The sequence below is a fragment of the Echinops telfairi genome, unplaced genomic scaffold (genome assembly GCF_000313985.2).
Source record: "Echinops telfairi isolate 266 unplaced genomic scaffold, ASM31398v2 ScPeMD7_7457;HRSCAF=8495, whole genome shotgun sequence".
In the NCBI taxonomy this organism is placed as follows: Eukaryota; Metazoa; Chordata; class Mammalia; order Afrosoricida; family Tenrecidae; genus Echinops; species Echinops telfairi.
In genome coordinates this window covers 34381250-34408918 of record NW_022111357.1, presented here as the reverse complement: position 1 = coordinate 34408918, position 27669 = coordinate 34381250, and the positions used below count along the sequence as shown (strand labels likewise).

The 27669-nt window shown below is 48.2% G+C and overlaps 1 protein-coding gene across 1 annotated transcript in view; it reads left to right on the top strand.

Moving 5' to 3' along the window:
- Window positions 1-27669, top strand: part of PEX14 (peroxisomal biogenesis factor 14) — a 159130-nt gene that overhangs the window by 43763 nt on the left and 87698 nt on the right. Inside the window, exon 3 of the mRNA XM_004705182.3 lies at window positions 21102-21186. Coding sequence (XP_004705239.1) covers window positions 21102-21186 — 85 coding nt within the window. The remainder of the gene's footprint in view (window positions 1-21101; window positions 21187-27669) is intronic.

Here is a 27669-nt window from a genome sequence, read left to right as displayed (position 1 = left end):
TTGTCTGGAGCTGGGTGGTATGGCTGGTGGATCCAGGCTGCGGTAGACTGGTGGATCCGGAGTCGAGAGCAGAGATGATGCACTGTGCCAGCCTCTCAGTGTCGGGCACAAAGATGGAAGGTGGCCAAGCCTGGGAACAAGACTAGGTGCCTGGTCAGTGGCCAGTGAGCAAGGCTTGCTGAGTTTTGAAGGCTGAACCATTGGATAGTCTGATGTTACTATTTCGCTCATTTATTCCAAATTCATTCAGAGCAGCAGACATTGCCTGCCACATCAAAATCCCTTTTCTCTTGGGCATCTGAATGACTTCATTCAGCTCTGGACATCTGGCCTGCAGAGTCACCTGGGAAAACTCTAGGAAGCCAGTCCAGCACACTTCAGGGTGTGGATGGTAAACCCCGGCGTCATTCTCTGGGGGGGTCTCTGGGTGAGGCCGATGGTAGCACGCTCTGTTGCTAACCAAAAGGTTGGAGGTTCAAGTCTACCTGGAGGTACCTCAGAGGAGAGGCTGGGAGACCTGCTGTCCCAAAGCCAGCTCTAGAGAACTCTCTGGAGCATCGTTCCCACGGACCCACATGGCGCGGCCATGAGTGGGAATCAGCACGAGGGCCCCTGCTTTGCTTCTCCAGGCTTATTTCATGGCTCAGATCGCAGCTGAGGACCTGGGAAAGCCACAGAGAGTGGCTTACTGGGTGTCTATGAGGAGAATTTTTGCCCCCCTGCCTGGAGAAGAGGTGTGTTTATTTGGTCAGTAATGCAGATGTTGCCCCACTGGGTTTGTTTAGGGACCCTGGAGAAATGGTGATCAGATGGCAGTTCCTGAACAAAACCTGTTTTCATTATTGCCAACTCTGTTGGCGCCTTTTGCTGATCTCAGATCTACCTGCAACTTTACCAAGGAGCTTCCTGAGCGGACCCAAACCTGGCCTGTTCTGGCATCTCTAAGTCTTTGCACCCGTTTCCAATCTCTGTTGCAGCCAAAGACAGTCTGCCTGGCCCTGGCATGTGTCCCCGTGAGGAGCTAGAGGGAAAATCAGTTCTTTGGAAACTGGGCATTGGGTATTGATTTGGGAAGCAACATTATCGAGAATAAGCAATGACCAGTGGGTCAGACCTTGGGGTCTGTTTATCATCTTTGGGCAGCACTCAAAAATTTCCCGAGATCTTGCGAATAATACCTTTATTTCACTATCCCTTCCCACCTGCTCTAGTGTAAGGAGGGTGCCCTTTCTTTTCTAATTTCCTTTTTGCTCTGGGATAAATGTCAGTCCCTGGTCTGTGGGACAAGGGGCCCTGGTGGTGCAGGGGGGTCATGCCGTGGGCTGCCAGCAGGAAGGGCAGTTTGAACCCACCAGCTGCTCTGAGGAAGAAAGATGAGGCTTTGAGCTCCATTAAAGACTTCCAGCCTCAGAAACCCAAAGGGACAGTTTTATTCTGCCCTTTAGGCTCGCTAGGAGTTGACTCGATGCCAGTGGGTTGTGTGTGTGTGTCCATGGGAAATGCTTTTCCAGAGTTTTCAAAGCACTGTTGCCTGCCTGATACGGAATTTGACTTGGAATTGAACACTGGCTTTCTCTAGCTGCCCTTGCTGCACACTGTCCCAGCAGAGGAAAGAAAGTGAAAGGGCCTCCCCCACCCCAGGCAGGGAGACGTTGGCACCAGGGAGAACCTCATTCTCTTTGGAGTTTGCTGGTCACACCCAGAAAGGCGTCCTTTTCTTCCCCTAAGTTCCAAGAAATGTCTAGTGGCCTCAACCCCACACTTGGAGTATGCCCAACTGGACTGCGCTGAGCCGGGCAGTGGAGGCAGGGGGCGGACTTCCTCCTCCGGTTCCGGTTCTGGGGTTCCAGTGCTGGTTGCCATTCTGGGGAGTGATCTGATAGCGCTGATTGGGGGTCACTTCATCCCTGTGATAGAGCCCTTATGCAGATTTCCTTTGAAGAGAGAGGAGTCAGGTTCATTAATTAAAGGAGCCTGCCTCAGAGCGGCCTGTAATTATAGGTGCTAGAAATCTGAATTTTAAGAGGTCGGTGCAGCTGCTTTTTGAAAAATGTAGGGAGGCACCGAGAAATACAGGCTGTGGGCAAGAATGTGGCTGAACCAGATTTGGGAGGCTTGAGTTTTGGCAGAATTCCCCTTCAAATTCATATTTATTTATTCATTCGCAACCGGAAGCGGAACCTGTGAATTTCTAATTTTCTTCATTTTGTTGTCGAGGGCATCCACAGCTAAAGGTACCCCAACTCGACAGTTTGTCCATGTGCGACCCAGTGACATTGTTTGTGTTCTCGGCTTGGGAGAGCTTTCCCACCCTCCTTCTCGGAGTTGCCCCTCCCTCGTCAGCCTGTGCTTCTGGCCGGCCGTTTCCAGCCAGTCCCTTGAGTTGCTGCTGTCAACTAGAGCCCCTGATGCCCTTCTTGAAAGAGCAGACATTTGTGACTTGTTAGGCTGCACTATTACTCAGTTTTCGGAAGAAGACCTCATTTTTCACATAAGGTTTAAAGATGATCTCAGGGCAGTAGTTTCAGCCATTCACCCTCCACGACTCCAGAAAGTCTAGTCCATGAGACTTTGAAGTCCTGTTCTTGGTCAGAATCCTTGGACGTCATCTTGGCTCAAAATGTCCCGTGACCATCCAGTTCTTCTAGTTCTGTGGCAAAGGGGAGGCAGCTGTTCCTCCGGAAAAGCAGGTGCACCTTCCATATCTTCTTCCTGCGCCGAACTTGCCTTCTTCCTCTGTTGTGGCAGGTGAGTGGAGGCCAATCGGTGTGCCTTGATGGGTCCTTGTAAGCTTTTGTTTGTTTTAAATCATTTATTGGGAGCTCTTACAGCGATCGTACCATTCCATAGTTTAATCACATCACACAGTATTGTACAGTTGTTACACAGTTTCAAAACATTTTCTGTCCTCTTGCCCTTGTAAGCCTTTAAGACCCCAGTCACTACAAAGTGAACTAGGAGGTAGAACAGAAGCACACACACATTCTTAGACCAGTTAACTTGAAACTTGGCCCTCACCTTCCAAAACAGGGACCCAAATTCCACGAGGCGCTTGGCTGTCCATAAGCAGCCTCCACAGTGACTCTTTCCCTTTTCCTTTTTTTTGTAGTTGTGAATATATCTATCAGTGTTCCCAAGTCGGTGTTTTTACAGGTGTACTCTTTATTGACAGTACTTACAGTAATTGGCGGCATAACCCAACTCCTTGATCAATGTGGTTTTCTTATTACCCTTAACCTCTCTTTTGCCCCTTCTTCCTGCCCCTGATAACCACCAACCAACTTTGGTCCCTTTCTTGTCGTTTTTCACAAGCGAGGTCATGCAATATTTGCCTGCTGTGATTGACGTAGTTGACTCAGCATTGTGCTTCCAAGCTCCGTCCATTCTGTAGCATGGATCAAGGCCTCATTTCTCCTCCTGGTGGCTAAGTAGGATTTCATTGTAGGTGTGGACCACATTTTGCATATCCTTTCGGCAGATGGGTGGACATGTAGGCGCTTTTGGCTCCCGTGAGTAGGGATGGACGGGTCTCTTTGCGCCTCAGCTTTGAGTCTCTTGGGTGCATACCCAGGAGTGGAATTGCTGGGGGACATGGTAGTTCAGGGTCCCATAGTCGTCGTTTCATTTTGCACCTCTACCAGCACTGTAGACTGACTCCAATTTCCTGCACCCTCACTGACGTTTGTTGTTTTGTTTTAAAGTAAAACTGTCTTTTATCTCTGCCATCCCGGCGAGTGTGTGAGTGCATCGTTGTGCTTGGATCTGCATATTCTGATGCTAATTCTGGCTGAGCAGTGCTCATGTATTTGGGGGCCATTTGTTCCCTTTGGTCAAATGAACATCGGAGTCCTCTGCCCATCCTATGATTGGCTTATTTGTCTTCTTGGCAGAAGTTTGTGTATCTTTTAATGATGAGATTCTTGTCAGATAGTTTCTGAAGACGTTCCGCCAGTCATTTCAATTTTGGGGTAAAGTCCTTTTTTAACAACATTTTATTGTCATGCGGGTGGACATGTACAGAACAGCTTAGTTGTTCCGCCCGGCAGCTGATGATGGCTTGTTTGGTCACATGGCCGCATGCTCCCGTCAGTGTACCTGCACCCTTTTCCCGGGTCCCCGTTGCCATTGGCCCTTCTCTTCTGGTCCTTCTCTCGGAGCTGTGTTTTCAGGAAAGCGCTGCCCTTGGGCTCCATTTGGCTGGTTGTCCTGTGGAGCATGCATCTCCCTGGTGGTGGTACTTCCTTCGCCCAGGCCTGTCAGCTGGGCTTTGCTGGGGAATTGTCCTCAGTTCTCAGGGCCACAGTCGCCTCGGGGTTTTCACAAATCTCTTTTAGACAGTAGGTCTGTGTTTGTTTTGTTTTTTTAAACGATTTTGAGTTGTGTGCCCTTTCCCCCTGTCCCACTCTGTCCTGGACCTTCCACTGTGATCCAGAACAGAGCGGCCAGCTGGTGAAGTCTTCTGAGGAACACCAGTTTCTTAAGTTTTATGAGATCCCGTCTATTTGGTTTGCCTTTCGCTGTTTCTGCTTTTGTTATTATATTAGATAATCCGCTGTTGAAAGCCGGGTCTGGCAGCGCTGCCCTTCTCTGATTTTTTTTTTCATTTTTATTGTTATGAAAGTCACACCCTATGACTGTGTGGCGGTGGGGAGGGCCAGAAAGGATTGTGTGTGAACTACAAGAGCCTTAGTTTTTCAGGAAGCAAGGGAGATATCACTGGCTCCTGGAGGAGTGTGAACCGGCTGAATGAATCTTTTTTCACTTGAAATGAGTGAGGGAGCAGAAACTTCATTGGGATCATTTGCACCCGTCCTGCCCTCTAGAATCTTTGTCCTTCCCCAGAAGAGTCTGGACCGCTGGTTACGAGCAGGCATTTCAGACAGTTACGGGAAGTGCTTTTCGCCCTTGCTTTTTCAGTGTTTTGTAGGCTGACCTTTGGCTCTTGAGTATTTTCTCTCCTTTTCTTAACTGTGTGGTTGTTTTATAAGGTCCTCTTTTGCTTCTTATCAAACACCTTTTATTTAGATCCTGTGACTGTTTGCATCTGTTAATGAACCCTGGCTAGTTTGGGGCATGTATAAGAGGGGGCAGAGTTCAGGTCTAGGTGTGGGATGGGGACCCCCTCTTTCCCTCCCTGGGGAAGAGTAGCAGACACTTGTGGTGGGAGGGGCTTTGCAGAGACCCGTGTGACTTAGCAGGTGCCTGGGGGCCGCAGGCAGGCCTAGGGCAGGCCGAGTCTTAGTCCCACCGACTTTGTCTCCTGGCGGGGATTGCAAGCCCAGTTCTATTTCAGAGCCTGGGTTGGGGATTACAACGGGGCAGAAGTATATAATTCCAAAAAGACCAAAAATAAATCCTCTGTACTCTTTTCTTACCCCTTTGTAGGTATGTATGTATGCTGGGAATTCTGTTAGCCGGGAGTCCACAAACCAGGGAGTGGAACAGAAGTCTCTGAGACGGTCATTTGGTGCATGTAGAATATGCAGATTGCCATTCCAATTAGATTGAAACCTCTATTTAGCAGAGTGGCTTTGTGAAATAAATAACTTTTGAAGAAGAAGGCCTTCTCTGTATAGTAAATATATATTCCTTCCCTTCAGTGGCCGGCAGCGGGCTTCCTGCCTTCTAACCCTTACCCTGAAATGCTGCATCAGAAGCCGGCAGCACCTTTGGGCTCTTTGCAGAATAAATGCTGCTCCTTCGCTCTCCAGGCACCGGGATTTCATCCTTGATTTACAGAGCTCAGCTTGTTAGCTCCGCCAAAGCGGAGATGGTGTGAAGGTCACTATGTCCGGTTTGTCCTCTCGGTGAGAAAGTGAGGGTGTCTGTGTTTCTCCCTGTGTGCTTGTGGTGACAACAATGGGGGTGCCTGCTCCCCCCACCCCCAAAGGAGTAGGGTCAAACTCTGGCTTACTGTCTCCTCAACCCTCTGTACTGCGTACCGTGGAACAGGGTGAACAATTTGGACTGCCTCACTTCAGGAAGAGTGGCCAACCTCTGAGGAGTGAGCTTCCCCCAGCCCCCTGGTCCCCGGCCCTCCCCCTCCCCTAGCCCAGTGTGACAAACTGACGGATAATGAGCAGATCAGGGCCTCCTCTTAGCCACGTCCATCCAGTGTTGGAAGAAGCGGCTTTCTGAGGTCCTCCAGCAGCGCGGCGCATCAGGCATCATGGGGCGGCGCGCACTAAGTGGTCAGAGCAGAGAGGACAGGGAGGAGCACACAATGCGCTCTGGAAGAGATTAGAGTGCTTAAAAGGGAGCGAGGGGCAGCGAGGTGGCCGGCTTGAAAGCACCTGGGGAGACTGCTTGGACTCTGAGGGCTGCGATCCTGCACGCCACCGCCTGTCTCGGGAACGGGGATCTGGGCTATAATATAATAGGCTGCCTGATGACAAAGGCATTTTGAAGGCCACTTTGTTCCAGGTCAGGCTGTGCGTTAGGTGCACCAACCCTTTGCTGTAACCCCGGGCTGGAATTGCATAGCTGGAAGTATGCAATCGGGGTGTTAACACTTTGGCATGAGTTCTTTCTCTATAGGCGCTGCCCCCTGTGGCTCTCGCTTGGTAACCCAGCTCTGCTCCCCACTGCAGAGAAAGACACTTCACTGTGGGAGCCTGTTCTACTCCCTAGCGGTGACATTCAGAAATGACTTTTCTACTTCTTGTGTGGTCGCTCTTCTCCTCCTTATGATCTGAGATATTAGCGTGTTGATAACTATGACACCCTGTAGGGGCTATACACCGAGGCTCCCGTCCTGTGGCCTGGCATGTTGGAGAAGAAAGAAATACCTAATTGCATCAAAACCACTCTAAGTTCATGTATGTGGAGCCCATCAAGCTGAAAGCATCCAGACAGCATCTGCTGTTATCAAATCACTCGTGAATCCAGCTAATTAAAATAGAGCTTCATTTTTCTGAACCATTGTTTGGCAGGAATTCGAAACGGGTCTAACCCAATTTCTGCGTGTTTATGAGCCTTTATTATATCAGAGGTACTTTTCTGTAAATGTACAGGGCAGCGTTGAATGAATTGATCCGCGCTGTATCACTGTAGACACACTATGGAGTTGCTAATGATTTCTCTTCCAGCTTTCTGGTTTCCAGACATACGCTTGAGAGCGTTCTCTTTCTAGCCTCTGTTCTTTGTCCTCTTTTTCTCCCCACCTCCCTGCCCAATTTAACCATTTACGCCGAGTTTTTTTCCCTTTGAAAATAAGTTAAAAAAAAGAGAAAAGAAGTTCAGTTTTCATTTGTTCCCTTAATGGAGTTTTCGTTCCCATTTCCCCTTGTTTCCGCCTTTTCCCTCAAGTCTCGGTATTGCTTCTCATTTAGGGGCAGAGACTGGTCTTTTCTGGACCTTGTATTCTTTGTGCTGTTCTCTCTCTCCCTGTTTGCCCTTTTTGCCCCTCTCCCCTTTTACTTTTTCGGTCCATGTCTGTTCTCTGCTTTCTCTTACCTCCTTTCTATCTTCTGTCACCTCCTTTCTTTCATTTCTCCTCCTGAAGCGCTACCTCCACCTGGAAGTAGGGATAGGCCCGGCGGCCCGTGTCCTTCGCCGGCAGAGAGAGTTGGCTGCTCTGAGGTGATGTCAGCCTGTTTTGAGTCGCCGAATGTGCTTGCAAGCTTGATTTTCATTTAAAAAAAAGATATTTCCAAACCACATCTACTCTGTTTTATAGCCCAGTAACCGTGCTTTGAAGATGAAAAGTATTGTATAAATGCCAGCTAATTATTCCTTATGATACTTTGGTGAGTCTTTAAGCTGTATTAGTTCCATTTTACAGATGAGGAAGCAGAAACAGGAAAAGTAAGTAACTCTGAAAGTTAACTCACGAAGTTGGTGCCTGAGTCAGAGTTCAGCCCAACTTATCCATTACCTTTTCACTCCATTTTTTTCCTCATGCACTCTTTGAAACCCCTCGGATTTCAGGTGAGGATAAGAGTACCCTGTGCCTGCGCCCCCTTCCCTTCATCTGCTTTCAACCTTCAGGAGTTTCATTAGTAGTCCTCAGATGCTAAATGAATGGCTAGGTAATTCCTGGGATAGAAGGATGCCAAACCACTTATGGGCTGGTAAAACCCCGTCCGTCCATTACAATCTCAAAGCAGAGCCCTCACTTTCTGTTTCCAGCAGCTTCCAGTAAGTGGGCCCACGTCACATGCGCTGGCCCCGTTGTAGGAAGCACTGCCATATTTGATTGAATTTAGCCATTCTGGAATGACGTGTGCATGAAGTAGGCTCTTGCATTACTGTGGCCTTTATTATTGCTAATGCATTCTGACATTACAGGTGTAGCCTCGGCTCTCCCAGAAAGGGCAAGGCTACTCTCACCAAGCTTAAGAGCGGAATTTGTGAAACTGTTATACAGTGAAACCAGTATTCACATTTAGTTAATAAGCAGAGTAAGGGAAATGCTTTTAGAGAAAAGATAGCCAAGTGACAGAGGCCTGGTACTGATTTCTCATCCAGCATTGTTAAAACAAAACAACAACAACAAAACCCCAAAGCATCAGTTCATCTTGTTCTCCAGAGACTCAGGATCAGTGGACAGTAGTAGATCTCAGCTCAGTTTAAAGAACAACTCCAGACAGTGGCTTGGTGTTCTCTTGAGAGAATGGGCTCCCTGTTTGTCATCAGCAGTCAAGCCCAGGCTCTTTCGCTCATTCATCAGGGCTGAAGATCGTGGCTGGCCTGAGACTCATGTCTTCTGGCCCCTTTCCTTGCCCTGGATTGTAACAGCAGAAGCAGTAGTACCTTTGCTCATTTGGTTTGATGGTGAGGACCCAATGAATGCTCATTAATTATTTGTTATTTAATCCTTGGCTTTCTGCCTCATAATCAACCTTGACTAAAACAGCTCTTCTTCAGTTAGCTCAGGAGAGCCACCATCTCCAGCTTCCTCGTCATCCTGGATAGCCAAAATTTCTGGATGACCGTTGAGATCCATATGAGAACAAAACAAACCACACACTGAAACGGTTTTGGCTGGGAATTGTATAAAGTGGATTATATACTTTCTTGCTTTATTAAGCAGAGGCTCTGGAATATAATTTAATCCTGGAATGTAATTTAATCCTGATGACTCAGTATCATCATTTCAGATGTGCACAGGCGTCTTTTGTGTGGTAAGGGTAACTCAGCTTTCCAAGGCTGTTGAAGTGCAGATACAGTATTTGCCGCTATTCGAAAGGACCCCCTGTGCTCCACGACCTCACAAGAGCAGGCTTTCTGACCTTTTTGTTTGCTCTTCAGAGCTGTTTCCCTCTCCACAGTCACGGTGGCACTTCCCTCGCTGCCACTGTGCTCTGTAGATGTCCCTTGAACCAGCTGGCTCCTCCTTCCATTCTCACTTGGCAGTTTTCAGTCTCCAGTGGTTGCGCTCCGGTTAGGAGTGAGTAGCCTGAGTAAGGCTCTGCTATGTGTAAAAGAGGAGGGATCTGTCATCCTTGTAGTCCGTAGTAATTGTTCTTTGGCTGCTCTCTCTTCCCACTTCTCTCCATTGGTTTTTAACCTTTCAAACATGGGTGAGATTGTGCTCCAGAAAAGGTTCGCCATTTCTGACACCCACCCCCCTCACCCTCCTGCCATTTTTTGTTGTTGTTTTGCTTAGATGTTTTGGAGTGCTTCACATGAAAAATGTAGAACTTACCAAATGTCTCTGCTGGGAGGGTCCCGAGAGTCATCTGTTAACCGGTTTGCTAGAAATGATGATGTCTGAGGCACAGAACAAGGAAGTGAGAGGTTCGGGCTCTTGACAAGTGTATGGCAGGCTTGGGCTCACATCACAGCTTATCAGGTTCTGTTCCTTATCAACATGTGTAGCATGAGCAGAACGTGTACACCTGAGCAAAAGCGGGTATGTGTGTGAGATAAAATCAGGGAGAAAGCTCTGCTGGCTCCTGGGCAGGCTCAGCAGTAAAGCATATCAGCCTGCAAAGGTTCTGTTGGGGCCGTGCTTGCCCTCCAAGCGCGCTCTCCAGGGCCGCTATCGATAAACGTAGGAGCAGCTTGAATCCTTCCATTCAGACTTACAAGAAATGCTGCTTCCTTTTAGTTAAAAATAATAATAATGAAATAAAAGTCCAAGCAAGCATTTGATTTGAGAAACCCAAAGTCCAGAAAATGTATCCGGGAGTCCTCGTCAATTTGGGGCATAATGAAATATAAAAAATACTCAATAAAAGCTCCTTTATTACTTTAACTGTTTAAATGTGGAGTTTTTAGCCATCGGGTTAATGTTTTGGTATCATTTTTTTATTTGATTGTGAGCACTTTTCCAGGTAGCTCTGCCACTCGAGCGCTAATCAGATTCCCACAGATGAATGGTGCTAGCTGCAGCCTTACCTCACTGCGTTTGTGCTTCGACATTATTTTATTTGGTTTTCCTGTAAAAGTTAATAACTGTGTGACCATGTGTTCAAACAGGAGCAAGTGAGAGAGAGAGAGAGAGAGAGAACAAGAACACAGTGAGCAGAAAACCATGAGAGAAATGAGAGGTCTCGAGAAGCTTGTGTTCAATGGAGGGATTTTTGTCATTTCAAAGTAGTTCACTCTCTGAGTGTGGTGTGTGGGGGATCTAGACAGTTGCAAAGCAAGATGGTAATTCATAACCCTTCAGATAACAAAAAGTGAACTTCTCTGTTTCCCAGACAGAGCTGGAAGGAGTTTGAAATGAGTTACCTTTCATTTAGTGGATGGTGAGAATGCTCAATAGGACTGATTTGCTTAATAGTGAGTGGTTTAAATTTTGTCTGAATTGCAAGGCCATGATGTGCTCCTTTGGCCTCTCTAGGGTGACCAAGATGGGTCAGAACACCAGAGGGATGGCCTAAAGACCCTTGTGTTCAGTTTCCCATTACAAGTAGGAAGTGGTAGTAGCATAAGGTGCTCAGGCATTTAGTGTGTGCTGTTGAGCTCTCCATTTTTGAAGTGCATGCTGCTTTGTTGGTGGCTGTGATTGTTAGTAAAAGGTGTGTTCATGATGCTTAGTGAGAGGTCACGGACCGGTTCAAAGCCATGGGGGTTACCATGTGATTTTCCCTCTGGAGTTCTTGGCTGAGCCGAACATTTCTAGATCGGCGCTTATCAGAGGAGGCTGTTGATTCGGTTTCTCATCTGAATTTACCTCTCGGTACTTAAGACATTGTCTGTGGGCACAAACCTGATAATGAGTATGATCATCAGTCCCACAGTCCTTACCTCAGTGCTTCGGAAAGAAGCCTTTAAGAATGACCACGCGTTCATCATTTGCACCAGAAGATGCATAGCATCTCGGTTCTCTGTGGTGTTTCCTTCGTGTGGGAAAACGACGCCTGCTGTTGTAAGCTGTTGTCGAGTTAGCTCCCTCTGAGGCAGCTCCCTGCCCCACAGAGCACAAAGCTCTCCAGGCCTACACCATCTCCTCCGTGGCCAGGGAGCTTGCCCTTTGTGTTCCAAAGGGCTCTTTCATTGGCGGGTTTTTTGGAAGTAGGTTGAAGTGCATTGGCTAGCATCAAACTTGGTCTTCCATATGGAAGGTAAGCATTCTTCCACTGAACTACCACTTACCAAGTCTGTACTTGGCACCGTCTATGTGCGATACCCCTTTCTTAGAAATCAGAACTTGACCAACAGCTTCTTTCTACTCGTGGGAGGTAAGGCTGACATTTTTCTGTTAGCCTTGATTCTGCTCAGCCTCCCGTCCTGGTGGGCACCTGTTCCCATCACTTGGGAACCTGTTTGCTTGGCGATGAGACTGTCTTTCCTTAAGAGGAGCTGACTTCAGCTTATTCTATTATGAATCATTATTTTTGGGACTCCTACATTTCTTTACCTCTTCTACGGAGTCAAATCGTTGTCCTTTCATGCCCCTCTCCATTCCCAGGAACAAAAAGCAGTCGCATGGAGCGAGGTCAGGTGGGTGGGGTAAGAGAGGCATACTGTCTTTTTGCCAAAAATTGGCTCACTGAGATGGCTGTGTGAACGGGTGCATTGCATTGTTGTGGTGCCAGAACCAATCCCCTGTCTGCCACAAATCAGGCCTTTTTTGATTAACAGTCTGACCTGGTGGAACAAACTCCAAATGCACTATCCCTCTCACATTAAAAAGACAAAACAAATAAGCATCGTCTTAATCTTTGATTTCACTTGATGAGCTTTTTTGGGGGGTGAGGTGACGATGGCATCTTCCACTGGCTTGGTTGATGTTTGGTTTTGAGGTTGTAAGAATAGCACCATATCTCACCACCAGATATGGTTGTAAGAATAGCACCATATCTCATCCCCTTGGGGGGAAAAGTCCGGGTTGTTTAGGAGCTGTTCTTTCAAAGCATGGCATGTTTCCCGTCGACACTCTTTTTCCTGGTCAGTCAGAAACAGATACAGATTTTGCAGTGACCCTTCTCATTCTCAAATCATCTATTAAAATGTGCTGAACCGTGCTCCAGGATAGTCCAGATAACTCTCCTTTCTCTTCAGTGGCCCGTTGTCAGTCATTGAGCACAAGTGCACACGTTTTGTTGACATTTTCATCTGTTTGGGAAGTTGATGGACCTCCAGAATGAGGTTTATCATCAGTCAGCATTTCACCATTTTTGAAATGAGAAAACTATTCGTGTACACTTGAATTTTTCCCATAGCGCTATCCTTGTAAGCTGTGTTTAACTTCACAACAGTTCCTGCCACATTCCCCCTCACCCTCCCAAGCAGGAAACAAAATTTTACACCCGCATGTTGTTCTCTTAAATTGGCCATCACAAAAAACAAGGTCCGAGTGAAACTGCTTAAATGAAAAAATTCACTGTGGCCAGAGAGAACCTTCCCAGGCGATGCCACTGGTGCACTGACTCAGAGCGAGTTGCTTGATGCTCCCATCGTGGAAAAAATGCGAACTACGTAAGCTCCGCCCAGTGGAGCTTTTCCCCCTTTTTTTGGTTCCTGACCCCCCCCTCCCCTGCATCATAGTCTTTTACTTTGGGGTGTTATCTAGGCTGCCTTGCTGCAGAACTTACCTGCCTTGAAATTCAGGAGTCCATTTTCCTGCCCTCCAAGGAGAAGGTGCTAAGTCATGGTGAAAGGGGACCCTGCCCTATGCCTCCTGGTAGAGAGCCATTCAGGGACTAACCTCTAGTGATAACTTGAGACAGTATGCATGACACCACCTTCTTTGTCCTCTCCCTCATCCCATAGCGTAGTAGTACCCAAGAGAGAGTTCCACCAACTCCATCTCATCTGCTCTGGACATCAAAAGAGAAGGAAAGGGAAGTCGTGTTTCACCCATTGAGCATCTGAAGGTACTAGAGTGTAAGAGAAGTAACCTTTACAAAGTGTGAAATGCAACCAGCGATGGCAGCAGTAGGCAGGTCCTGGGGACTGTACGCTATCTATTTTTAGTGTGGAGTCACCAGGCACTGTCACTGTGTGAGCTCACAGGTCTCCTAGGGAGCATCTTGGACACTGAGTCATTACATTCCCTTGGAGTGATTCAACTCAACAGCTTGACACCTTCATTAATTTTACAGCACGAAGCCTGGGTGCTCTTTGCTTCCTCCCTAGCAGTGCAGGGGAATTAGAGGAACACAGAAAATGTAAATCCAAGGGAGCCTGGAAGAAGGAGCCGTCGTTGGGGAGCTGTTGAAAGGCGGCGGCGTGTTAGGACACTGAGCTCTCTGCCTTTTCTTGGTACCTCTGGGGACTGAGCGCCTCTTGCCGCTCTCTGAGACACACACACAGCTCTCATTTCTGCCCCTGGCTTGCCAGCCGGGGTGCAGACTCTGAGCCAGCTTGCTTGCCTTCTCCGTGGAGGTCACTGCTACCGTGATCCGTGGATAATGGCATTTTCCTCCTCTTTTCAGTGTGGAGGCTATTACAGTGTCTTCTCTAAACAGGACTTCAAACAGTTTGCTGCCAGTTGGATTTCAAAGCCAAGGAAGAGGCAAATGTCATCCTTTTTTCCCTCCCCTCTTTAGGTAACGGCTTTGTTGGTTGCATCAAAAATTAGAGGGGTTGCTCTCTAAATTCAGGTGGGGCGGCACAAGGACAAGGCATTTAAATGTGCTTTTCTCTCTCTCTGAAGAAGAAAATTCTCTTCCTTCACAACCTTTCCTAAAAAGGAACTTTGATCTTCTTAACCCAGAAGCAGGGGTCTGCAGTTGCTCTACAGCAAGTGTGTCTGCTCCGGCTCCGGCTGTGGCAGAGTGGGACGGGGGCACTGGCAGCTCTGCTCCCCAGGGCATCCACCCACCGCTCCCTGCAGCAGGGAGCTGCCCCCCAGAGCACTAAGATGGATGTGGAAACCCCTCCAAAGTCGGCCGATGTCCCCCAAATCACTGTCAGGCACTGGTTCCCGATGCTTTTTACTTCACATACCTTTCTGGAAACGCTCCTTTAATAAAATAACAAAACAGTGACATCCTGGCAAGCCGTTCACGCAATATTTTTAACAAGGGCCAAGAGGGGGAAAAAATTTAATGGCAGAGATATTTCACTTTGAAAGGTAGTTTTTGCGCATATGAAGTTGCCACTTTCATAAAGGCTTTTACTGCATATATCAGTGTGTTTTAAGTGAGAGGAGGGTCACTAGCTCCTGCTTTAGAATGCCCTAAATACAGATTTACACAATAGACCTTAAAATATGGGCCCGTCTCTCAGGCAGGCTCTTTGGTGCACTTCCACCGGAGGCGTTTTATTTCTTTAATGTGAACAAACAAAAAAGGACCGAGGAAAGTAAAACAAAGGAAATTAGAGCCCAGAAGCTTCATTAGTGGAGGGTTGGAAGCCAGACCAACAGTGGGAAGGACACAGTGACAAAACTCAGGAAATTCCAAGTGGAAAGGGAGCCTCTTTCCTTTAACCCCTGGCAGGCCAGATTCCTCAGGCTGCCGGAGTTCAAACCTGTCTTCATTTTTGAACTTCCTGCCTTTTGTTGACTCCTCACTTCTTTCATGAAGTGAAACATACCTTTGTGTGTGTGTGTGTTGTAGATAAATGGGAGAAGAGTGCCTCTTGATTTTGTAACGCCCAGGGAAAGGGGTAAGAGTGTTAAAAAAAAATAATTAAAAAGAACCCTGTCACTGTCGTCTGTTCCTTTTTAATGAGCAATTTTAAAAAATTGAAAATAAAAGAGGAAAATGAATAGGTGTTGAACCAGCCCGTGATATGTAAATGCCAACTAGTAATTACCTAAAACCTCAATTTTCATTCTGTTTCATCTTGCAAAACATTTCATTTTCCCTGAGTGAAAACACTTAATTTGGGCTGTGTGCGTTCTGGGGCGGCCGCCTTTGCCGGCCTGCGCCTCCGCCGGCTCCGGCTAGGGGGCACTTGGGCTCCGCGCTCGCTCTGCTGCCGGCCGCGTCCAGCTCAAGGTTACTCCCCTCTTGCCATTCCAGTGGTTTTGCTGCGAGGGCTCCAAGGAGCCCCCCTCCCCTTCCCCTCAGTCTGGTTTCGGGGAGCTTCCCTCCTCCTTGTCCTTGCAGAGGACTGTGTTGGATTCTGGCTGACCGAGCCTTCCTCTGCATATTAACGTTCCCCTCTCACCTGCCTGCCACCCCCGTGGCTTCCCTGACCGCCTCTCCCTCTCCCTGGGAGATTTTCAGCACGACTCATTCTTTCTTTCTTTCTTCTCCCAGTTGCCTTTTATTTCTTACTTTCTATCCCTTCCTTTCACCTGCTCGCCTGTCACCCTGAACATCATGATTCATTCTGCCTTGTCTTTTCTTTCTGCTCGCTCGTAAACGCCCTTTCCCCAAGCCTGAGGCGCTGTCACCGCGGGGATCTGTCTGTGCAGCCCCTTGGGATGCGGCTGGCTGGTGGTGGTCCCTCCCCAGCCCCTTCCCTGCCCAGAAAGAGAACAGGTAGCAAAGAGAGAAAGAACGAGGAGCCCAAGATTGTGGAGGGAAGGTGATGGAGGAGTCTTGAGGCGGAAAACCAGCATTGATGCTGTCCTAGGGCCCTGGATCCGCGAGCGCTCTGCCTGGAGTGGCGAGGAACACAGCCTCTTTAGTGAGATATATAGCTTCATAATTAGCCCGTTGCATTTTTTCACGAGTGCTGGCATCAGCGTTCTCCGATGTGTTTCTCTGATTAACAGCTGCTTTGCAACTATTTCCTGGTGCCACCGATGACCATATTTGTCAAGGAGCTCCTGACAGAGTACTGATTTCTTACTAAAACGCAGCATTTCGGTTTGAAGAGGGTTCTCTGGCTCTGGGTGATGCGGGGCTTTTAAAGTCAGTCCTTGTTAGAGCTCCCGCTGGCTCTGGCCGACTGCGTGCTAACAGGATCCCTGTCTCTACATCGGGGGCGCAGCAGAGGCACCTGGCACAGGCAGCTCCATCTCCTCAGCGCGGTAGAGGCTCCTCAGCCCTCTAGTTGCGATCGCTGTGGCTGAAAAAGGCTTTGGCTTTGGTTGTTCATGGCATGAATTTTTGAATATTTTAAATATTTAACCATGGCTAACGAATGCTCCCCTTCCAGGAGATAGATGGCATGTGGTACCCAGAAGTGCTGGACTTGATGGCATTCCAGATAAGCGTCACTGGAGAGGTGCATCAGGTTTACATGTCAGGTGGGAGCGTTAGGCTCCCTCCAGCCCTGCGGCTGCTCTCAGGCAGGCACGGGAACCCCTTGTGCAGGAGAGAAAGTGTGCCGTCGTCTACGGCTCCGACGGGCAGGTCGTTTGTTGGAGAGCCTCCAACACAGAGGAAGCCTCTTTTCTGCGATGACCGCCAGGAACCCGGAGTCTTTCACCAGGGATTACTTACCCTGCACAATGCATTTAACAGCACATAGTTCATCGTAGAGAAGCCCCGAGTATACTGTGTTCCACTGATTTATACAGTTACAAATCCTGCTCTCTCAAACACAAATCTCTCTCAATTGGCCAATCATCTTGGATCCAAAGGCCCTTTTTCCTTCCCCCTTCAGCACGCACGCAGCTCTCCGTTCCCCTGACCTGGTGGCACTTACTCCAGTCTAACCTTCATGGCAAGACTGCCCAGATAAGAATGTACCCCTGCACACACCACCTGCTTTAAATGTTAGCTCCAAAGGATACGCAGTGAAAATGATGATCAAACTTCCTTGAAGTGGTGGAGTTGGTGGTGGCGGGAGTTTCTTTTTGCTTTGTCTGGGGGGAGGGGGGCGGCATTGGGTAATGGAGGTGAGAAACTTTGCTCCTGTTTCCCTCCAGGTTCAGCTTGTTTTGTAAACTAGCTCCTCACCATCCAAACACCCCCTTTAGGTGCTCTTACCAGTGCAAGGGCAGGGGAAAGAGAAGCCAAGTCCACGTTTACCATCCGCTCCACAGCAAGAGGCTTAAAGGGAGGGTGTCGTGCGCTCTGTGCCAGGATTTTCTCCGGCTTGCTGCACTCCCACAACATGTGCAATAAAGTTCCTGCCTCCGTTTTACATCTTTGACATTGAGGCGGAAGATTTGGCCTGAATTTATGTAATTTAGTTGGGCACAAATATAACTCATGAATAGTCACATTCATTTTCTAATTAGAAAATCAAATGATAATATAGGACAGGTTTCGGCACCCCATCATTTAATCCCAACAAAAGCGGGTGTGTGTGTGTCGGGCCTCTGCAGAGGAAAGAGGCCATTGAATTGCTTCATGAAATGAATGAAAACTGCCCAGTGACAGAGCAAAAGACCCAGGCTGAGCACACCCTCATTTATCTGTAAGTGTTAAAATCAGTGCATTATAGGGAAAAGGTTTGGGGAGGTCTTTAACCTTCATGTGATCATAAGTGTTATAAAATTCTAGATTGGACAGGCCTTCGTTGTCATCGCCTGCCCCCCCCCCAACACACACACACATTGTACTACACACACACACTGCACTACCCACGCGCACACACACAGTACTACCCACACACGCACTGTACTACACACACACACACACACACACACACACACACTCTCTCTCTCTCTCTCTCTCTCTCTCTCTCTCTCTCTCTCTTTCTCTCTCTCTGTACTGCCGGGTCCTTGTGGGGAGGGAGAAGAGTGAAGAGAGCATTGGTGGAAGGAGGAGAAAGGTTTCCTGTGTCCACACTTTCCTGGAGCTGCTCACCCGGGTAGCGTTCTTACTCAGCACATTCTGTTGAGGCTGTTCGTTTGGGTGCTCTATATTTTTGCATCTGGCGTAGTGATATCGATGCCGTTAAGTATGTGATTTGCCTGTCGCCTGCATTTTCAGACGCAGATCAAGAGGAACATAAACAAGCCCCAAATATACTTTATGTAGGTGTTTGGCAGTATCATTTTATATGACTGGAAATTAGTGAATGGAAACTTTAAAAGAAATTGTTCATATTTTTGCAAGTTTGAAGTGTGCCGGGACTTTGTCAAATTCCCGTTAAAATAAATACGTCAATTTCATCTCCCTTCCAAATTCATTTATCTTGCTTTTTTAAAAGGTGTTTTCTACTTTACCTGATGTTTAAATTGGATTCGCTCGTTTATGCTGTTCTTTGCTATATCCCCCACGTTTTTCTTAAATGAATTACTAATGACAGAGCACTCCATCATCCCCTCTCTACAGCCACTTTAAGGAAAGCATGGTGATCTAAACCTTTTAACCTATTAAAGATGATTTTTCCCAATTGAATCAGACCCACCACAGGTGTAATAACTAATCATTTAAACTACACCTGCTATTATGTATTTTTAAGCCATTATGCGTGTTGGATAGATGATAATTCATGTTTATTGCATTGTCCGATGGATCCGTTTTGCCTACACTAGGCTGATTAATGTATTTAAAGAAATAAGAGATGCAATTTTTAAAAAAAAAAATTGATGGAATGCGCCAAGCACTGCATTGAGTGCACCATTAAACCCATCAGAACTTTGCTCTCTGACCAGAAATGCATATACCAAGGACTATATTAAAAAAGCAAGGTGAAACCTGCACGTTTTAGTGGAGGGCTTTTGGTTTTCCTTCTCTGGCACGGAAAATTTTGGAAGGATGAAGCAAAGGTTTGTTTCTCTGGGTCAGCGGTAGGAGCTGTGCCATTAGCATCTCCCGTGCTCACGACCTGCTCATCCACGTTTCCTTTGGCACCTGGTACACATATCAGAGTGTGCACAGACGGCTGTAATTGTCTTGTATGTCGAAGGTGTGTTTTTTCCTCGAGGTGAAAAGCAATTATCTGCACCCTCTGAGCCACACAGATTGGCGCTGACCTGTGGGGCCTGTGATTCTGTAACTCTGCTCTCCTCCAAAGCCAGGCAGGGCCAGGCTTCCTTTTGCTTTGCTCCTCCTCCTCCTCCACCATTCCTTTCCCCACTACTCCACTCTCTTTTCTCTTTTTCACTCTGCCGTCTGTTACTCCCCTCTGCTTCTCTTTGTGTCTCCTCTCCTTTCCCCCCTTCTACCTATTCCCCTATTTTGTACCTCTCCTTCCCCTCTCCCATCTTTTTATTAAAACACATCCACACGGAGGGTGTTTGTTAGAATCTCCTTGATCTCTGTAGAACCGGAGGGGATCTGGTCCAGGCGCTAAGGGGCAGGGGTGGGGTGAGGTGGTCAGCCAGCGTTTTGCCGTTCTGGAATTTCAGGCACCAGTTTGACGTGGGCCTGGCCCTGGCTGGGACAGCCGCAGCTGGTGGTGGTGGTGAATGCTATAATGGATTTTCAGCGTGGGGCAGATGAGAGCTAGGAGGGAGCCTGGCTCTGCTCCCAGGGCACGCGGAGTTCATCCTTCCGAAGGGGGCTTTGTGGAGAAACATATCAGGAGTCATCCCAGCTTTAACCCCCACTCTGGTTTATCCACTACTAGAGAAGCCTGCCTGGTGGAAGAATGAGATGTATGTAAAATATGGGCAAGAGATGATTTGTAGCTGGTATTTTTGTTTATAGTCACAACCCTTTCTGTTTGAATCTATGCCCAGCAACTGCCCTTAGTTTGAAAACTTGTAGAAAACTTCCTTATAGTTGGCTCATTAAAGATTCTTTTTTTCAGCAACTTGGGAGTGAACTACAGGGCCTGTTGACTTTACATGTAACAGGAAACCGTATTATTCTTTTGGTTTTGATGAGGCGAACAATGCCCGTCCTCTACCACGGCCCCTTTTCTAGCTGGGGCCGCTTGGCGTTCCCCTCCCAGCACACGAACGCCTGAGATGGAAAGCAGACAAGTAGCCCTGTACGCACATGCTTTGTGTGGTGGGAGAACCTTCCATCCCTGCTGCTCTGGTTTGTGAGAGAGGAAGAGGTCATTAAATAACATGTACTTTTGAAAAAAATGTTTTAAAATAAAACTATTAACCCCCCCCTCCCCCAACAAACAAAGGGTGCACACGTTTTTTTGAATGGGAAACTCATTTGTGGTGTAAGCTGTCAATCAAACCACAATCCATTGCTGTTTTAAAAAGTTCTTTACCAAGCATAGGTAGGTAATTAATTGGTCAGTCTGTCAGTGTTTAGTCCTGGAATCCCAAGCTTTGTTCTCTGTCAGCTCATGAGAAGCCAACTCCATTGCTGGGTTTGCCCCTGGGGGGCTGTGCGGGCTCTCTCGTGCATCACCCTTCTACCTGGGCTGCCTTCAGCGCTTGGCCAGCTCTGCTGAGGGCCTGCTCTCCTCCCTTCAGTTAGCGTGCAGGGGAGTTGGGGAGGCAAGCCTGAATAGTGGAAGACGGCATGGTTATGTCTTCAGTATGGAACCCCGAAAGCGCGGAAGAAGTCGGGTGCTGAGGACTTAGGACAGGCTGCTGAAGGGCTGGTCTGGTCTCTGTATGAGTTAGCTAGGGGGGCAGGGGCAGGGGCAGGGGCAGGGAAGCCCTCCAGTGAGAGCACCCAGCATGGGCACAGGTGCGGGGGCTTGGAGCAGGGAAGAACCGGCTCAAACAAGGGAGGAGGGTAGGACACAATTGTCGCAGTCTAGAATGGAGGCTGTGAGTCGATAGACTCACCTACAAGAAGCCAGTGAAGGCAGAGAAATGGCATGAATTTTCATGTAGGAGGATTTTACATTTAAGGAATACACAGGTCATATGTTTGACCACAATGGTATGCTTTCATTATTTGGGCTTGAGATAAACTCAGAGGATTTTTAATCTTGAAATTCAGACTGTTGGAGGCTTACTTTTCTCTCTCTCTCCTTTCCCTTACCAGATTGCCACAGCGGTAAAGTTTCTACAGAATTCCCGGGTCCGCCAGAGCCCTCTTGCGACCAGGAGAGCATTCCTTAAGAAGAAAGGTATGGGTGCTCCCTGCCGCCCCTCTTACCCCACCCCCACCCCCCAGCTACCTGCCGAAAGGGCTGGGGCCAGGGCACATGGCAGCCAGAGTGGAAACAGGTGCTGAGAGAGGGGTGGGACAAGCACCCCCCACACCCAAGAGGGGAATACAATAGAGCAGAAAGAGCATCAGATTTGGATAATTGGGCACCAGATCTAATAGAGCCAAGGCCTTAGCTCAGAATATTACGGCAAGGGCAGTGTCTGATAGAACACGTGGCCCTCTGGGCCAGACTGTGGAGGACTTCTGCTTGCTGGTCCCTTCTGTTTATGACCCTGCCTGCAGAATGACTGGTTTTGGTTAGGAGGTCAGCTGCTTCAGTAACGAATGAAGAAGAAAGAAATGAAGGACGAGGGAAACTGGGTGACTGAACAAGGTCAGGTTAAGGTCAAGCCTGGGGTCAGTCCGATTTACAGATTGAGTGGTAAATGACTGGTTTTATGGCATTTCTGTAAGTAGGGATAAAATGGGTCCTGACAAATTCAATATTGCTAAAAGAGACAAAATCTGTTCTGGCACGGTTGGAATTTAGGTTTTTGGTTTTTTTAAAATCAAGTACAGTGGAAATGAAATAAAATAATCCTGGCTTGTTATTCTTTGAACATCTACTTTTCTAGAAATCTAGGAATTGGTTTAAAGGCTCTTTTCTATCACAGGGGGAGAGGAGGGGGTGAGTGTCTCCCCCACCTCTTTATAACAGACCCCACCCCCACCCCACCCCATGAACTAGAGTTTGAGCCTCTCAGCTTGGAGCTCTTTCTTGGTGGTTTGAGGCTGGATTCGAAGGTGAAGTGGCTCAGGGGTACATGCTGGCCCTCGCACCTGAGGCTCTGGACAGAAGCACCCTGACTGTGTCCCAGGGCTGCAGAAGATGTCCACTTGGCTTATCCCAGGCAGCTGTTGAGAGGCTTGGTTGTGGCCTTTAGGCCCGGCCCTGTGGCAGAGTTGGTGAGGGGTTGTGTGCCCTCTGGCGGCACTATTTCCTGCCGCCCGCCCCCCCCCTCATTAGGAGATTATTAAAATTTGGAGTGTCTTGGCCGTCCTCTCCACTCCGCAAGCATCATGCCATAAAAGAGTTTTTCCTTGAAATATGTGTACCTATGGGGAGTAATTAATCATAAAAGCTTAGGGATTTCAGCTCTCTCATCAAAGCATTGAAGCTGGGGAAAGCTGAGCCTAAAAGCTGTGCTGATTACCCGGGGTAACCTGAGACAAAATCTATGGTTGCCGAGAGATCCTTAGCCCCAGTATATTGTGCAATAATATAACTGCCTGATCTTCTCTTCTACTGACAATGACCAGTTATTCCTCATTTTCTCTCAAACGCAGCTGGGTTAGAATTTCATTTGCAGAAGGTATTTAGAGCAATTTAGAGACAAATGTCTCTGGTGTTTGCTCGGCACTTCCCCACCGCAGGCTTTGCTGAGCAGTTTTAGTATCGGGAGCTCCATCTAATCTGTGTAATTTTAATAAATCCCTGACTGGGAGAGGGGAGAAAAGAGAGAGACAGACAAGACAGACACACAGACACTCTGGACCAAATAACACTTCTTGGCTAATACTTTTTTAGAGAAGAAACTGCTCTGTGGAATGATTATTTGTTGCTCCTTAAAATAAATAAATAAATAGATCCATGGATTAATCAATAAATGAATTCAGAGAAGGTGGGCGCCAGCCCTATGCTGGGCCTGTGTTAGCCAAGTGGGATTTAGCAGAGAACAAAATAGACACAGTCCTTGTCCTCGAGGCGCTTCAGTGCTAGTGGGGGAAAAGCCGACAATGAACAGATGAGAAAGATGAACTCCTAAGTCTGCTCACTGGGCACAAAGGAGAGCAGGGCCCGTGCGGCTGAGGCAGGCCGGGAGAGGCTGGGACAGGTCTGCAATGTGAAGTCGGCCGTTACAGCAGGTGACATCTGGGCATCGAAAGACCTGAAGGAGATGAGTCTTGCTTGGCAGAGTGGGCACAGTTCCCTTTTGTGATGGGCACTTCAGTGCAGAGCTCCTCTCACAAGTCCCTTTTGACACCCCCACCCCCCACCACCCCCACCCCCGTTGGGTTAGTGTTTTGGAACCTGAGGCCACAGGAGCCTTGAGAAGTTCCAAAGAGAAGAATGGCGTTCACCTGGCATTTAAACCCGAAATCACCAAGTTAATCACCCATCTCCATTTTCCTCTAGGTCAGGGGTCCTCAAACTTTTTAGACGGGGCCAGTTCACTGTCCCTCAGACCCGTTGGAGGGCCGGACTATAGTTTAAAAAACTATGAACAAATTCCTATGCACACCGCCCATATCTTATTTTGAAGTAAAAAAACAAACGGGGCAAAAATATCCGGCGGGCCGGATAAATGTCCTCAACGGGCCACATTTGGCCCGTGGGCGGTAGCTTGAGGATGCCTGCTCTAGATGCTGCTCCAGTCAGTAATTACCCATTTCCGAGTTGAATCCCAGTAGGGTAAGTTCTGGGCAGAGAATTCCAAGGTTTGAGCAGTGTCTGGGGAGGAGGAGTCCCTCTGTGGATTTAAACTTCACTTTTTAAATTTCTGGCGGTTCCCTGGGTCAGACTCTCATGATCGACAGAGCTTGACACCATCGCTGGTGGGGAGGAGGGGCGTGGGAGAGGAGTGCGGATACTTAGACCTATTAGGGGGCCCCCCCCCCAATAGGTCTAAGTATCTACTGTAGTCCTCAGTGGTTGCTAAAGGCCAGAGAGCTGATCCACTGGTGGCTGCTGAGGGAAGGGACCGAGTGTGTGTCATCTGCCCATCTCGCGCCTCCCTGCAGGACTCTCGGCAGGGGTGGCTTTGGAAGCGCTCTCAGCTACTGTAGTCTTGGCTTTTGCTAGCAAATGTCACTTCAGGGAATTGCAGTGGAGCACCGACTTGAATTATAATCTTGACTTTCTTCTTTCTTTTTTTTTTAATAAACATCTCTTTCCTGAAAAGGCAAATCCAATTTTGTTTTTCTTTTAATATTATTTAATATTTAATATAGAAATTGAGGTCCCTGTAGTGCATGTCAGTTCAGTGGAAAATGAGGGCTACTTTAGGTGCATCAGCAGCGTTTGTTTTGTGGAGAAACTGCAGCCGGGAGCAGAGGCTGCATCCTGCCTCAGTTACTGACAGGTTAAGTGTTATCCTCCCTCATTTCGGGGCGGGGGCTGGGGCTTGGGATAGGGGTGGAAGAGCCTGGTTTGCAAAGACTGTCATGGTGATTTTTATTTTTGAGCTCTCTTTTGGAGGAGGCTTTAAAGTCTGTAGAGTCATTAATGAGAAACATGAAGTTATTAGAATCGTTTATCATGTTCTTTGAAGTTGGTGCTGCATTTTGTGTAATTTACATCATTTCTTCCTTTTATCGAGAAGTTTTTTGGAGGAAAGAGAAAAGCAGCCGGTCACCTTCAGAGTCCACAAGGAAATGTGTGTGTGCCTTCTCACCACACGCGAGGCTAATTGGGCTGTGTGGGGTTTGAGCCCGCGCAGCGCTGGTCTATATATAGAGGCGGCTCTTGCCAGGCAGCCATCAGATCTAAGGCTGGAAGCAGGCTGCCGTCCAGGAGGTCAGATTCACTGAAAGGAAAAAAAAAGAAGGAAAAAAACCAGCAATAGAGGCAGGCCAGAAAGTTAGAGGTTTGGAAATTGTTGTCAATCGGCTTATGTTGATTTGACACCCTACCCAACCACAAAATGTAGGAGGCTAGCAGACATGCTTGGCAGGCTGAGTGTGAGTGAGGTGGGTCAAAGGGATGCCTCGCTGAGGAACGGGGAGGGAGGATGCCCGGGAGGGAGGGGAGAGTCGCCTTAACTCACTCGAAGTGCACCAAGTGCAAAGGAAGGCCCTAGGGAAAAAGATGAGCTTCTAGAAAAAAGAGTGGTTGGGTGGTCTTGGCTGATCCTTTTACTGCCTGCCCTGCCTGCCACTTCTGCTCCTCCCCAGTGTAAGGCAAAGCTTTATTCTCCCTCGTCTAACAAATGCCGGTAGTCCAGGCACAAGAAAGCCAGACAAGGGAACACACACCACCTTCCTCTCACTCTGCGAGGTGAAATGAGATCTTATCTGCTTGTGGTTCCTGGAAGCTGAACCCCCCACTCGCATGGCAGCCTCCTTGCTGGAAATGAACTTGAGGAAGAAACCTGCCCTGCTCAACCTTGGTGGTGGGTAGAGGTGAAGGGCTTCTCTCCCTGCAGTGTTTCAAGGAGGAGTAAATTCTGACACAGATTTCAATTTAACTCTCCTTTATGACTTTTCTTTTTTATCATTTAAGTCCATTTCATGAGGTAGTTTGCATGTCCTTGAATGGAATCTCGTTACCATGAAAGCTTTTTTAGCATTGATTTCATAACAGTCTTAATTTAATAGCTCCGTCATTACTGAGAAGGCCTGGGAGTGAGGCCCCAGCTTTCCAGGTCACTGACCTTTTAATTACAAGCCTTGTTCTGATGGCCAGGTTATCGACTGGACAGCTCCCAGCTTGTGCCCCCAGGATGCAAACGAAAATCACTGTTTCCTCCCCCATCTCCTGGGGAAAAAAAAAGCAAAACTGTAACCTCTTGTGTTTCTAAAATTAATTTTCTCCTTCAGCTTTACTTTGTAATTAATTCTTTAATATGTCTTAGTGAGTTGCTTCCATCACCCCCTTAGCCCCCATCAGTGGGGTCCAGCAGGTAGCTTCCAGTGGGGGAGGCGCAGGGGTGGGGATGGTGCCAGCTTCCATCCCTTGCTTGACTCATGGCCCATGTCTTCATCCTAAGGAACTCTTACTGCTGAGCTGGAAGGAAGACGGCTGGCTCTGTGAGGGGCTGAGTACCCCTTCGGATTCTTTGTTAATGAGATTGTGGCATCGAGAGTTAGATTCATTTCTGTATTTATTGCGGTAATTGGACCCCGTAATTGGGCATTTCTTTAAGATGCCCGACTCTGGGAAGAGCCAGGTTGAGTGATTTTCCTGTCTCATCTCTTAAGACTGGAGGAGACCGCTGTCCCACCCAAGGAGTTCTACTCGCCCCAAGCTGGGTGCGCTAGGTTCTGCCGCACCCACCATGCAGTGGATGAGAAAGGAAACAGTCGGTACAGCTGACCCGCTCTGCTCAGGACTGTCCCCCGTTTTAACACTTAGGAAACCCTGCAGTCTTGGATACACAGGGCCCTTGGCCCCCCTCCCAGTGAAACCCTTCTGGAATGATCACTGAGGCAACCTGAGAAAGCAAGCAAAGTGGGAGTGCCATTCTTTCTGCGCTCTTGCCCAGGGTGGGCCGAGCTCAGAGCCTCTGGGGCAGGAGGGTAGGCCCGGCCCGAGAGGCTGGGCTTTGTGTGGCAGCCGAGTGAGGGGTTTGTTCCGGGGATGATTGAGCATCTCCATCCATCTGTTGTGAGCGGACCATCTTCCTTCCCTGCCAGTCTTGCATCTGCATATCCGTCACCTGCTGTTCTGGACCAGCCTATTCATCACACACTGACTACCCGCCCCCCGGCCCCCCCAATCAGTTTTCCTGCTCTCCTTGTTATCCAGACTTCTCTTGAATGCCACAGACTTCCCTCAGCCTCCAGGATGAGACCTACAACAGCTAGGCCAGCTGAGCGCCCGGAGATGGAGCTGCCCGGCTGCCCCCTCGGGGCCGGGGCTGGTGACAGTTGGCTCCCCGAGCAGGCCGAGGGTCTGGTGAGGAGCCAAGCATCTTCACTAGAAGGTGGAGGGGACCCAGCCCAGGGGAGCTGGGGACAAAAGAACGAAGCCCTCATGGATTAGCCTATAGCTACTTTGATGTTTCCCTGAAAATGAGGCTCGAACACTGGTGTGCCTGCAACAGTGCTATAAAGAAAGCCCAGTGAAGACACTGAGAAGAGAAACCGTTTTTTTGAGCCATTAAAACAGATCTGTTTTATTTACTATTGAAAAGGGAACGTGTGCATGTGGTCCAGAAAAAAACCCACATCCCAACAAAGAAGGCTACGCAGCGTGCCGGCCCCACAGCCAGTCTCTCAGAGGACGCGGCGCAAGCAGCTACTAGGCGGCTTCCTGGAAAGAGCCTGTCCTTAGACAGGTGTGCTGGCTGTCTTCCTTCCTCACAGACACTAGACCTCAAAAACCTCAGCTGCCAGCAAGGCGATTTTGATGCACAGCGACCCGATACGACACAGCAGAACTGCTTTTGTTGGTTTCTGAGACGGCACATTTTTTAAAAATCATTTTATTGGGGGCTTGTACAGCACTCATCACAATCCATCCAGCCATCCATTGTGTCAAGCACATTGCTACATATGTTGCCATCATTTTCAAAACATTTTCTTTCTACTTGAGCCCTTGGTATCAGCTCATTTTCCTCCCTCCCCCACTTTCCCCTTCTCCCTCATGAACCCTTGATAATTTATAATTTTTTTCCTTGTCTTACACAGACCGATGTCTCCCTGCATCCACTTTTCTGTTGCCCGCCCCCCTGGGGAC